Source organism: Salvelinus alpinus, chromosome 28 (genome assembly GCF_045679555.1).
Source record: "Salvelinus alpinus chromosome 28, SLU_Salpinus.1, whole genome shotgun sequence".
In the NCBI taxonomy this organism is placed as follows: Eukaryota; Metazoa; Chordata; class Actinopteri; order Salmoniformes; family Salmonidae; genus Salvelinus; species Salvelinus alpinus.
Genome location: NC_092113.1, coordinates 24,978,192 through 24,992,770, shown reverse-complemented (window position 1 = coordinate 24,992,770; position 14,579 = coordinate 24,978,192). Strand labels below are relative to the sequence as shown.

General features: G+C 46.7%; 1 protein-coding gene across 9 annotated transcripts in view; it reads right to left on the bottom strand.

Moving 5' to 3' along the window:
- Positions 1 to 14,579, bottom strand: part of LOC139557477 (calmodulin-binding transcription activator 1-like) — a 574,167-nt gene that overhangs the window by 58,171 nt on the left and 501,417 nt on the right. For all 9 annotated transcript variants that reach the window (XM_071372343.1, XM_071372334.1, XM_071372335.1 and 6 more), the window contains one exon: positions 4,813 to 4,966. In XM_071372343.1, the coding sequence (XP_071228444.1) occupies positions 4,813 to 4,966 (154 nt within the window). The remainder of the gene's footprint in view (positions 1 to 4,812; positions 4,967 to 14,579) is intronic.

Here is a 14,579-nt window from a genome sequence, read left to right as displayed (position 1 = left end):
CTCTCATACACTGTCTCAAACACTGTTTTAAATGTTTTGTCCTGCCCATTAACCCTCTGAATGGCACACACACAATCCATGTCTCAACTGTCTCACCTCCTTCTTTAACTCATCTCCTCCCCTTCATCTACACTGATTGAAGTGGATTTAACAAATAACATCAATAAGGGATCATAGCTTCCACCTGGATTCACCTGGTCAGTCTATGACATGGAAAGAGAATATGTTCCTAATGTTTTGTACACTCAGTGTATATACAGTTGAAGTCGGAAGTTTACATACACTTAGGTTGGAGTCATTAAAACTCGTTTTTCAACCACTCCACAAATTTCTTGTTAACAAACTACAGTTTTGGCAAGTCGGTTAGGACATCTACTTTGTGCATGACAAGTAATTTTCCAACAATTGTTTACAGACAGATTATTTCACTTATAATTCACTGTATCACAATTCCAGTGGGTCAGAAGTTTACATACACTAAGTTGACTGTGCCTTTAAACAACTTGGAAAATTCCAGAAAATGATGTCATGGTTTTAGAGGCTTCTGATAGGCTAATTGACATACGTTTAGTCAATTGGAGGTGTACCTGTGGATATATTTCAAGGCCTACCTTCAAACTCAGTCCCTCTTTGCTTGACATCATAGGAAAATCAAAAGAAATCAGCCAAGGCCTCAGAATGTTTTTTAGACCTCCCCAAGTCTGGGTCATCCTTGGGAGCAATTTCCAAACGTCTGAAGGTGCCACGTTCATCTGGCACCTTCACCACGTTCAACGAACAATAGTACGCAAGTATAAACACCATAGGACCACGCAGTCGTCATATACCACTCAGGAAGGAGACGCGTTCTGTCTCCTAGAGATGAACGTACTTTGGTGCGAAAAGTGCAAATAAATCCCAGAACAACAGCAAAGGACCTTGTGAAGATGCTGGAGGAAACAGGTACAAAAGTATCTATATCCACAGTAAAACGAGTCCTATATCGACCTAACCTGAAAGGCCGCTCAGCAAGGAAGAAGCCAATGCTCCAAAACCGCCATAAAAAAGTGTTTTTTGGAGAAATGTCCTCTGGTCTGATGAAACAAAAATAGAACTGTTTGGCCATAATGACCATTGTTATGTTTGGAGGAAAAAGGGGGAGGCTTGCAAGCCGAAGTATACTATCCCAACCGTGAAGCACAGGGGTGGCAGCATCATGTTGTGAGGGTGCTTTGCTGCAGGAGGGACTGGTCCACTTCACAAAATACATGGCATCATGAGGTAGGACAATATTGTGGATATATTGAAGCAACATCTCAAGACATCAGTCAGGGAGTTAAAGCTTGGTCGCAAATGAGTCTTCCAAATGAACAATGACCCCAAGCAAACTTCCAAAGTTGTGGCAAAACGGCTTAAGGACAACAAAGTCAAGGTATTGGAGTGGCCATCACAAAGCCCTGACCTCAATCCTATAGAAAATGTGTGGGCAGAACTGAAAAAGCGTGTGTGAGCAAGGAGGCATACAAACCTGACACAGTTACACCAGCTCTGTTAGGAGGAATGGGCCAAAATGCACCCAACTTATTGTGGGAAGCTTGTGGAAGGCTACCAGAAATGTTTGACCCAAGTTAAACAATTTAAAGGCAATGCTACCAAATACTAATTGAGTGTATGTAAACTTCTGACCCACTGGGAATGTGATGAAAGAAATAAAAGCTGAAATAAATCATTCTTTCTACTATTATTCTGCCATTTCACATTCTTAAAATAAAGTGGTGATCCTAACTGACCTAAGACAGGGGATTTTTATTAGGATTAAATGTCAGGAATTGTGAAAAACTGAGTTTAAATGTATTTGGCTAAGGTGTATGTAAACTTCCGACTTCAACTGTATCAACGAATTGGCAAGGGCACTAGAACAATCCGCAACACCCAGCCTCACCCTACAAGATTCTGAAGTCAAATGTCTACTGTTTGCTGATGATTTGGTGCTTCTGTCCCCAACCAAGGAGGGCCTACAGCAGCACCTAGATCTTCTGCACAGATTCTGTCAGACCTGGGCCCTGACAGTGAATCTCAGTAAGACAAAAATAATGGTGTTCCAAAATGTTTCCAGTTGCCAGGACCACAAATAGAAATGCCATGCCCTAGAGCGAACCAAAAACTATACCTACCTCGGCCTAAACATCAGCACCACAGGTAACTTCCACAGGTAACTTCCACAACGCTGTGAACCATCTGAGAGACAAGGCAAGGATGGCCTTCTATGCCATCAAAAGGAACATGAAATTCAACATCCCATTTAAAAAAATACTTGAATCAGTTATAGAACCCATTGCTCTGTATGGTGCTTCATTCTATAACTAGAGGACTCCTGATATCTCCAGATGTATCATTTTTTTGTCTTTATCTGTTATTGTCTAGTACTGTCTTTTTGCTAGCTAGGGCCATCTACTTTAAGTGCTGCCTGTCTTCCCAGTATCCTACTTGGTGTGTGAACTGCTGACTGTCTTCCCAGTAGACTACTTGGTGTGTGAACTGCTTCCTGTCTTCCCAGTAGACTACTTGGTGTGTGAACTGCTTCCTGTCTTCCCAGTAGACTACTTGGTGTGTGAACTGCTTCCTGTCTTCCCAGTAGACTACTTGGTGTGTGAACTGCTTCCTGTTTTCCCAGTAGACTACTTGGTGTGTGAACTGCTGACTGCTCATAACTTGCAGATAGTTGTTGACACATCAACCAGGATCAAGGGGCAGAGCAATGGCAGGGCAATTTGTCACTTGTTTTAGTAATCAGTGGCTGTATTGGAGGGGGTGTGGTTTCACCTCTCCTAGGCAATCAGCAATTAGTACAGGGAGGCGTGCTCTCCACCTCTGCTAGGCAATTAGCAATCAGTGTTAGTTCTTCAGTCTCCCCTGGTTTCTCAGTGGCAGCTGTAAGCGGCGGTCGTTCGGTTCTGCCGGAACTCTAAGGCCATCGCCGAAACAAAGACGGTTCTGCCGAGTTGTTTGAGGAAGGAACGAGAGGAAGGCTCACACCACTCTGCCACTTGAGTATCTTACCTAGTTATTTACAGATTCTCAGTTTTCTTTTTTGTAGCTTTGTCAACTACTGTGTGTGTGTTCTATACCTGTTAGTTCCTCTCCCTGTAGGCTTTACAGACGCTCCCCACCCCTTGTCTGCAACCCTTCTGATTTAGTGTACCCTGCACGCACAACCCAGGTGGAATTCCGGGTCTCTGGCAGCATTTGGAACTGCCGATCTGCGGTCAGAACGCAGAGTTCATCTCAGCCTATGCTGCCCTTCAGTCCCTTGACTTTTTGGTCCCAACGGAGACATGGATCACCCCGCTAATTATCAAAATCCAGAAAAGAGCCTTTCAATTCTACAACCACCTAAAAGGAAGGAATTTCCAAACCTTCCATAACAAAGCCATCACCTACAGAGAGATAAGTCTGCTCAGCAAGCTGGTCATGGGGCTCTGTTCACAAACCGACCCCACATAGCTCCAGGACAGCAACACAATTAGACCCAACCAAAACATGAGAAAACAAAATGATAATTACTTGACACATTGGAAAGAACAGAGAACTGGAATGCTATTTGGCCCTAAACAGAGTAAGTACACAGTGGCAGAATACCTGACCACTGTGACTGACCCAATGTTAAGGAAAGCTTTGACGATGTACAGACTCAGTGAGCATCCATAGCCTTGCTATTGAGAGAGGCAGACGTGGGCAGACCTGGCTCTCGAGAGAAGACGGCACACTGCCCACAAAATGAGGTGGAATTTGAGATGCACTTCCTAACCTCCTGCCAAATGAATGACCACATGAGACACATATTTCCCTCCGATTACACAAACCCACAAAGAATTCGTAAATAAATAAAATTTTGAACTCATGTCTATTTGGTGAAATACGACAGTGTGCCATCACAGCAGCAATATTTGTGACCTGTTGCCACAAGAAAAGGGAAACCAGTGAAGAACCAACACCATTGTAAATACAACCCATATTTGTTTATTTATTTTTCCCTTTTGTACTTCAACTATTTGCACATCATTTAAACACTGTACATAGCCATAATATATCATTTGAAATGTATCTATTCTTTTGAAATGTTTGGGTAATGTTTACTGTTAATTTCTGATAGTTTATTTCACTTTTTGTTTTATCTATTTCACTTGCTTTGGCAATGTAAACATATATTTCCCATGCCAATAAAACCCTTTTGAATTTAATTAAAATGGAATTGAATTAAGAGAGGGGATGTGTGTAGGATCTCTGGTGAGTTACTATAGATGCTCTTTCTCCCATACACTGGTGTTTATTAATAGAGCTCTGTGCTGTGCTGGGCCTGCTCTGCTCTGTGCTGCCTGACTGGGAGGATGGGTGGCCAGGTCCTGTGCTGGGCCTGCTCTGCTCTGTGCTGCCTGACTGGGAGGATGGGTGGCCAGGTCCTGTGTTGGGCCTGCTCTGCTCTGTGCTGCCTGACTGGGAGGATGGGTGGCCAGGTCCTGTGCTGGGCTGTGTGCTCTTAGGCTGGGCGATAGGTGACCTCTGTTTACCAGACAGCTCCAGGCAGGGCAGGAACACAATAACAACATAGTAACCAGGCCAGGTCTCTAAGAGAGCCCGTGTGGGTACATTAATGCTCAGACCTCTCCTAGCCTTATTAAAGACCCAGACATGAGTGTTTAGTCTGTTTGTGTGTCTGGGGCTCTTAGGGCTAGACCCTGGAGAAGAGCTTGCACCTGTAATGAATAAGGCTTTGAAAAGGCTTGGCGCTCTCAATAAGTGCTGTGCTCTAAATGTGATAGGTCAGATACTCACACATGGGCTTGAGCTGGCCAATCAGCTCCTCCTTGGTCCACTTGGCCCATTCCTTCTTGTCTGTGTTGATGGAGCACAGGATTGGCCCGCATGGTTTCCCACAGTCCTCTATGGCCGGCACATTCAAGTAGTGGACAAGCACGATGTCAGGGTTCTGGAGAGGGAGGAGGGGAACCTTAGGTTAGTCAGCAGACTCAGATGATGTGTGTCTGGTAACAGTGAGAGAGAATGGGAATCACACATAGGCACAGAGAGAGAGAGACCCAGCTGGAAGTGTAACACCTAGCATTACAGCTGTTGTGTTAGCACACAGACATGCTGCTGGAATAGGCTGCTGTTGGAGAGTCATGGTAACTCTCACACAAATAATTGAGTGAGAAAAGCTCACAGAGAGAGAGAGAGAGAAACAGAGAAAGAGAAGCAAAACAGAAATGTGTCTGAAGAAATATGTGGAGGGGATGTTAAAACCTCTTTGGAAGATTGTGTGTCTGCGTGTGTGGTAATAACCCTGCTATGTGCATGTAACACACTTATAGCATTTTGTGTAGTCCTCCCACATGCCGAGCCAATGCCCTCTATTAACTTGCCTGTGTACCCAGTCAGATCCACCAATTTACCTGCCACAACTGTTACCTACAGTATGTAAATTACCTAAATTGACAGCTTATGAAAAATTGGTGCCGTTTAAAAGACCGGTTGAGCCGGTGTGAATAACATCAATTGTGTTCTGTAATCATGAATAGCTTTGATTACTGTGCGGAGTAAACAGTGGCAGGAGAAACGCTCCCACTCCGCTCCTTAAGAGTCAATTTATTAGTAACACACTAATGCCAATAACAACACACACATGCACCACACTCGCTCCCATAAGGTACACACACACACACACACACACACACACACACACACACACACACACACACACACACACACACACACACACACACACACACACACACACACACACACACACGTAGGAGCATCAGTAAATGCTGCAAACACAGGCATGTAAACTAAACCAGATGGACACAAACACACAAAATAATGAACACACTTAAAATAGACGCCCCATCCTCCCCACACACACACACACACACACACACACACACACACACACACACACACACACACACACACACACACACACACACACACACACACACACACACACACACACACACACACACACACACACACACACACAGACCTGTTAAAGTAACAAAAAAAATGTAATGACACCATGCGTTTGAGTGCAGTTTGAAGCTTCTTCAGTGCTAAGTGGATTCTAAATCAACATGCTACTAGGTCTGTGCTCCCTACTGGTCCAAACCATTCATCTGTACCACTCATTACTCCATTCCCCTCTCCACCCCCTCATCCTCTCTCTCTACCTTGATCAAGAATGGAGGGAGAGGAGAGAGATACACCAGGGATAATAAAGATGGAGGGATGAGGAGAGAGATACACCAGGGATAATAAAGATGGAGGGAGGGGAGAGAGATACACCAGGGATAATAAAGATGGAGGGAGGGGAGAGAGATACACCAGGGATAATAAAGATGGAGGGAGGGGAGAGAGATACACCAGGGATAATAAAGATGGAGGGAGGGGAGAGAGATACACCAGGGATAATAAAGATGGAGGGAGGGGAGAGAGATACACAAGGGATAATAAAGATGGAGGGAGGGGAGAGAGATACACCAGGGATAATAAAGATGGAGGGAGGGGAGAGAGATACACCAGGGATAATAAAGATGGAGAGAGATACACCAGGGATAATAAAGATGGAGGGAGGGGAGAGAGATACACCAGGGATAATAAAGATGGAGGGAGGGGAGAGAGATACACCAGGGATAATAAAGATGGAGGGACGAGGAGAGAGATACACCAGGGATAATAAAGAGGGAGGGAGGGGAGAGAGATACACCAGGGATAATAAAGATGGAGGGACGAGGAGAGAGATACACCAGGGATAATAAAGATGGAGGGAGGGGAGAGAGATACACCAGGCATAATAAAGATGGAGAGATACACCAGGGATAATAAAGATGGAGGGATGAGGAGAGAGATACAACAGGGATAATAAAGATGGAGAGAGATACACCAGGGATAATAAAGATGGAGGGAGGGGAGAGAGATACACCAGGGATAATAAAGATGGAGGGAGAAACACCGGGGATAATAAAGATGGAGGGAGGGGAGAGAGATACACCAGGGATAATACAGATGGCGGGACGAGGAGAGAGATATACCAGGGATAATAAAGATGGAGGGACAAGGAGAGAGATTCGCCAGGGATAATAAAGATGGAGAGAGAAACATTGGGGATAATAAAGATGGAGGGAGGGGAGAGAGATTCGCCAGGGATAATAAAGATGGAGGGACTAGCAGAGAGATACACCAGGGATAATAAAGATGGAGAGAGAAACATTGGGGATAATAAAGATGGCGGGATGAGGAGAGAGATACACCAGGGATAATAAAGATGACGGAACGAGGAGAGAGATACACCAGGGATAATAAAGATGGAGGGACGAGGAGAGAGATACACCAGGGATAATAAAGATGGAGGGAGGGGAGAGAGATACACCAGGGATAATAAAGATGGAGGGAGGGGAGAGAGATACACCAGGGATAATAAAGATGGAGAGAGATACACCGGGGATAATAAAGATGGCGGAACGAGGAGAGAGATACACCAGGGATAATAAAGATGGCGGAACGAGGAGAGAGATACACCAGGGATAATAAAGATGGAGGGACGAGGAGAGAGATACACCAGGGATAATAAAGATGGAGAGATATACACCAGGGATAATAAAGATGGCGGAACGAGGAGAGAGATACACCAGGGATAATAAAGATGGAGGGACGAGGAGAGAGATACACCAGGGATAATAAAGATGGAGGGAGGGGAGAGAGATACACCAGGGATAATAAAGATGGAGAGAGATACACCGGGGATAATAAAGATGGCGGAACGAGGAGAGAGATACACCAGGGATAATAAAGATGGCAGAACGAGGAGAGCGATACACCAGGGATAATAAAGATGGAGGGAGGGGAGAGAGATACACCAGGGATAATAAAGATGGAGAGAGAAACACCAGGGATAATAAAGATGGAGGGATGAGGAGAGAGATACACAAGGGATAATAAAGATGGAGAGAGAAACACCGGGGATAATAAAGATGGAGGGAGGGGAGAGAGATACACAAGGGATAATAAAGATGGAGGGAGGGGAGAGAGATACACCAGGGATAATAAAGATGGAGGGAGGGGAGAGAGATACACAAGGGATAATAAAGATGGAGGGAGGGGAGAGAGATACACAAGGGATAATAAAGATGGAGAGAGATACACCAGGGATAATAAAGATGGAGGGAGGGGAGGGAGATACACAAGGGATAATAAAGGTACAGCATAATAGTCCATTCTGACCTGCACAGGTTCTCTCAAAATACTGTTAACAGCCATGTTCAGTGATTTGTGCATAGGGCCAACCAGTGTTGGAATCATCTCACATTCAAAACAATAAAAACATTTTATCTTTAAAAAGCCCAATGGTTGTTATTACAGAGTCATTTTTTTGATTTAGTTGACTTATTCATTTCAGTTCCTAGTAGGAAAAAGGGTCTCAGTATAGAGACCTATTCTTTGATAGGTCTGTAAACTCTTTTGTAGTGCTACTGGTATCTGGATATTTAGTCCATGTTACACCCGTCTGATCTGTGGCCCACACCCCACCACCACAGCTGGACATGGAGCTGTGTTATCTCCTCTGTGATAAACGTTGTCCCTGTTCCCTGCCATTGGAGTCAACACCCTGGGACGGCTGTGCCCTGCGTTCATGGTGACAGGGCGGGCGGGCGTGTGATGCCCCAGATGGCATCACCAGCTGTGGTAATCGCCAGGCCATGCCCTCAATCCTTAACTAGCACGATAGGGGCGAATAAAGGGCCACAGCACGCACTCATGAGCACATTGGGGAAGGCACTCATACACACCAAGAAAGACAAACACACACACACACATATTGCACACGCACACAGACACACACACACACACACACACACAAAACATAACTTCTATCCACATAGCAGCCCCCCCCTCCCCTCAATTTAAACCCCACCCATACATAAAGACACACACTGCTGTTCCCTACCACACACACACACATTGGTCCCTGCTCTACAATGAATGGGAACATTTGGCTGGCAGCCTTACAGCTCGTCCAAACAACAGTAATCTGTAGAGCCAGCTACAGCTAGCTACAGTAGGCTTTCGTATTATTAATTTGCTGCTATGACTTGTAAAATCCATGTGTGAGCCAGCGGTGGTTTTGTCCCAAACGGGACCCTATTCCCTATGTAGTGCACTACTTTGACCAAGGCCTAATGGGAATAGAGTGCCATTTGGGACTCAGGCAGCGTATGACGTGTGTAACTGTAACTTTTCCCCCTCTCTCCTCAGAGTGCCTTTACAACACATTTAGCAGCTCTCGTCGGCCCACTTAGTCCCTCCTCCTCTCCGCCACCAAGAAAACAACACAATGAAAATGTAAAGCGTCACATAAATCTATCAGGATGGTAATTTAATTTAATTTCCTGCTGGCTGCTTTCTTTTCCTCTGTGTAATATCACCAGTTTGTTTCTCTCCAAAGGAAACAGGAAAAAAGCTGAGAGGGGAACTTTTTCCTGGATTCTGTTTTGCAGAGAAAATGAGATCTCATTAACTTATTGATTAATTGTGTAATGTAGTCTTTTGGTTGTTTTCCTGCTTGTTTCCCATGCGGGTTACAGGGCCGCTTTCCAGCTGTACATTTCCGCAATGGTGGTGGAGGGAGAGTGGGATCCGGTTGCTGGAGTGTGTGGAGAGGGAGTGTGTGTGTGTGTGTGTGTGTGTGTGTGTGTGTGTGTGTGTGTGTGTGTGTGTGTGTGTGTGTGTGTGTGTGTGTGTGTGTGTGTGTGTGTGTGTGTGTGTGTGTGTGTGTGTGTGTGTGTGCATGTGGTGTGCATACAGTATGTGGGTGTGCGCACGTGTTTGTGCATGCATGCTCGTGTGTGAAGGGGGATATGCTACAACTCCAATACCCAACACACAATCTGTTAGTGTGGGAGGCTCCAAGGTATTGATGGTGCACATCCAAGTTGTAGTCAAGGTAAAAAGCAATATGCATGCATCATGTGTATTTGTAGACAGTATTGTTATGTTGTTGTGTTAGTGTGTAGTCTGGTGAACATCCCCACAGCAGATGGATGGATGTTGCAGAGTAAATGACCTATCGAGGCTAGGGGAGGCAGTCACAGAGGAGGCAGTCACAGAGGAGGCAGTCACAGGGGAGGCAGTCACAGGGGAGGCAGTCACAGATGAGGCAGTCACAGGGGAGGCAGTCACAGGGGAGGCAGTCACAGAGGAGGCAGTCACAGGGGAGGCAGTCACAGAGGAGGCAGTCACAGGGGAGGCAGTCACAGGGGAGGCAGTCACATGGGAGGCAGTCACAGGGGAGACAGTCACAGATGAGGCAGTCACAGGGGAGGCAGTCACAGAGGAGGCAGTCACAGGGGAGGCAGTCACAGGGGAGGCAGTCACAGAGGAGGCAGTCACAGGGGAGGCAGTCACAGGGGAGGCAGTCACAGAGGAGGCAGTAACAGGGGAGGCAGTCACAGGGGAGGCAGTCACAGAGGAGGCAGTCACAGGGGAGGCAGTCACAGAGGAGGCAGTCACAGAGTCACAGGGAAGGCAGTCACAGAGGAGGCAGTCACAGAGGAGGCAGTCACAGAGGAGGCAGTCACAGGGGCGGCAGTCACAGGGGCGGCAGTCACAGGGGAGGCAGTCATAGGGGAGGCAGTCACAGGGGAGACAGTCACAGAGGAGGCAGTCACAGGGGTGGCAGGTCTACTAAGGGGGGTGAACACACACACACACACACACACACACACACACACACACACATACATACATCCCGCACACATACACACACACACAAACACCTTGCACAAACACACATATGTACACACGCACACACACACACACACACAATCCCCACCAACACACACACAAACCAAAAACACATCATCACGATACCGCAAGACCAGGGTACAGTCGTAGCCAGGCAACAGGTTTCTTTGGCACCCACACAAGGAAGGCAACGTTCCTACGCTCAGCTCAGCCTCAGCACCACTACCTTGCTCTGGAGTCAGTCCACACCACACTGCTATACAGCAGAGCTCAGCCAGGCATGTTGCCACAGCTACAGCAAGGGGAAAGAGCCTGGGTTCCAAATGGCACCCTATCCCTTCATAGTGCTCTCTAGTCAAAATTCATGCATTATGTAGGGAATAGGGTGCCATTTAGGAGGCAGCCAGAACCTCATTACCAGGGTTACAGTTACAGAGTCGGACAATGCTCCTACCAGGACAGGCCATGTACTGTAGACCCAGGGCTCTCAACAGGCTCTGGCTGACAGATACAGACACCACAGTGCTTGTCCGTTGGTTGAAACGTTCATGTAATCTGTAACATGGGCCTGCAAGCCCTGATGACCCCTGTCACAGTCCTTCGCCCTTTCCTCTCCTCTCCTCTCTTCTCCTTTCCTCGCCGCTCCCCTTGTCTCCATGTAGCCGTCACCACCAACACGGTACAACGACCTCATTAAGGGGAGAGAGGAGAGGAGAGAGGAGGGGAGTAGGGAGAGGAGAGAGGGGGGCTGGGAGAGGAGAGGAGAGAGGAGGAGAGAGGGGAGTAGGGAGAGGCGAGGAGAGAGGAGAGAGGAGGAGAGAGTGGAGGTGGGGAGGGGAGAGGAGAGAGACGAGAGGGGGGCTGGGAGAGGAGAGAGGAGGAGAGGAGAGGTGGGGGCTGAGAAAGGATGGATGATAGAAGGGGGAGAGAGGAGAAGAGAGCAGGAGGAGATGGGGAGAGAAGAGAGCAGGAGGAGATGGGGAGAGAAGAGAGGAGAGGAGAGGAGAGGAGAGGAGAGGAGAGGAGAGGAGAGGAGAGGAGAGGAGAGGAGAGGAGAGGAGAGGAGAGGAGAGGAGAGGAGAGGAGTGCTCCAGGCCCAGTGCTGCCTGGCATAACGTTACTGTAGCAGCTAGGCCTCTCTCTTACAATGAGCTGCGTAGCACTGGAGCGATAAGAACAGACATTAACATGAAAGGATCTTAATTAAGAAGAGGAGGCTTGGTGGGACGTGGAGGAGCTGAGGACTGATGGGAGAAACCTAGTGAGGAACAAGATAAAGCAGCCAGCCGCACGGAGGGGAACGACTTCAAAGCTTAGGGAGTCTAGCAGCAATCAGACAGCAGACAGATACACAGAGAGAGGGGGAAGGCAGGTTCTCAGAGGAGAAGTCAGGAGAAAACCACCCATTCCTCAGAGGAGGAGGAGGAGGAGATGGATGGAAATAGGCTAGGGAGGAGAAACCGCTTCAGAGACATACAGTACCAGTCAAAAGTTTGGACACACCTACTCATTCAAGGGTTTTTCTTTATTTTTACAATTTTCTACATTGTAGAATAATAGTGAAGACATGAAAACAATGAAATAACACATATGTAATCATGTGGTAACCAAAAAAGTGTTGTTATATTTGAGATTCTTCAAAGTAGCCACCCTTTGCCTTGATGACAGCTTTGCACACTCTTCGCATTCTCTCAACCAGCTGCATGAGGTAGTCACCTGGGAATACATTTCAATTAACAGGTGTGCCTTGTTAAAAGTTAATTTGTGGAATTTTTTTCCTTCTTAATGCGTTTGAGCCAATTAGTTGTGTTGTGTCAAGGTAGGGGTGGTATACAGAAGATAGCCCTATTTGGTAAAAGACCAAGTCCATATTATGTCAAGCTCAAATAAGCAAAGAGAAACGACAGTCCCTCATTATTTTAAGACATGAAAGTCAGTCAATCCTAAAAATTTCAAGAACTTTTAAAGTTTCTTCAAGTGCAGTTGCAAGAACCATCAAGCGCTACGATGAAACTGGCTCTCACGAGGACCGCCACAGGAAAGGAAAATCCAGAGTTACCTCTGCTGCAGAGGATAAGTTCATTAGAGTTACCAGCCTCAGAAATGGCAGCCCAAATAAATGCTTCATAGAGTTCAAGTAACAGACACATGTCAACATCAACTGTTCAGAGGAGACTGCGTGAATCAGGCCTGCATGGTCGAATTGCTGCAAAGAAACCACTACTAAAGGACACCAATAAGAAGAAGAGACTTGCTTGGGCCACGAAACAAGAGCAATGGACATTAGACCAGTGAAAATCGGTCCTTTTGTCTGATGAGTCTAAATTAGAGATTTTTGGTGAATTTTTGGCGAAGTATTGTATGTGGCTACGCTAGCCCACAACAGGGACAATTTAACTAGCCCACAACAGGGACAATTTAACTAGCCCACAACAGGGACAATTTAACTAGCCCACTACAGGGACAATTTAACTAGCCCACTACAGGGACAATTTAACTAGCCCACAACAGGGACAATTTAACTAGCCCACTACAGGGACAATTTAACTAGCCCACTACAGGGACAATTTAACTAGCCCACAACAGGGACAATTTAACTAGCCCACAACAGGGACAATTTAACTAGCCCACTACAGGGACAATTTAACTAGCCCACAACAGGGACAATTTAACTAGCCCACTACAGGGACAATTTAACTAGCCCACTACAGGGACAATTTAACTAGCCCACAACAGGGACAATTTAACTAGCCCACTACAGGGACAATTTAACTAGCCCACTACAGGGACAATTTAACTAGCCCACTACAGGGACAATTTAACTAGCCCACTACAGGGACAATTTAACTAGCCCACTACAGGGACATCCATTTCAATGCATAATATGAGGTTAACTGGAACACTCGATTATTTTGTCACAAACGTGCAACGTCAATTCCACACTTTGTTTTGGGGATGTGAAAATGCATGAGGGATGTACTGTATAGATATTAGTGTCTTAGTTTATGTGTATTCATGTGTGAGATAAATCATATGGGATTATTTGTTTATGTGATATGCAAACATGCATTCTCTAAAATCTGCAGAATGTTTGCATGACGGTAAATCAACGGACTGACCTCTTCCTGTATGCTGGACTGTGTCTGTGTGAGTTATTATGTTTGTGTGAGAGTGCCCATTAGGTGATTAACACCCTGCACTTAAACCTGGCCTGTGTTTATTACCATGTGTGTTTAGCAGTTGAAAGTGTGTGCATGCTGGTCTGTGTGTGTGTAAACCGATGTGCAGTGTGTGTGTGTGTGTGTGTGTTGGTGTATGTGGGTGTGAGAGGTGATTATGGCCGTGCTCTGTGGGCTTTGCTGGGGCAGTTGCCCTGGCGGTGGCATGGTGATGGATGGCATGGTGTGCCCGTCATTAAGCAGCCTCCTGGCCCCTGGCACTGGGGTTAAGCTCTTAAACGCACCCCTCCCTCTCGCCTCCCTCTCGGTCTCTCTCTCTCTCTCCTCACTGATTCCCTCCCTCCCTCCCTCCCTCCCTTCCTGCCTTCCTTTCTCTAGTTCTCCCTACGTCCCTCCTTGCCTCCCTCCCTCTCTCCCTCCCTACATCCCTCCCATTCTCTCTCCCTCCCTCCCTTCCTGCCTTCCTTTCTCTAGTTCTCCCTACGTCCCTCCTTGCCTCCCTCCCTCTCTCCCTCCCTACATCCCTCCCATTCTCTCTCCCTCCCTCTCTCCCTGCCTTCCTATCTCTCTCCCTCCCTCTCTCCCTGCCTTCCTATCTGTCTCCCTCTCTCCCTCTCTACCTGCCAC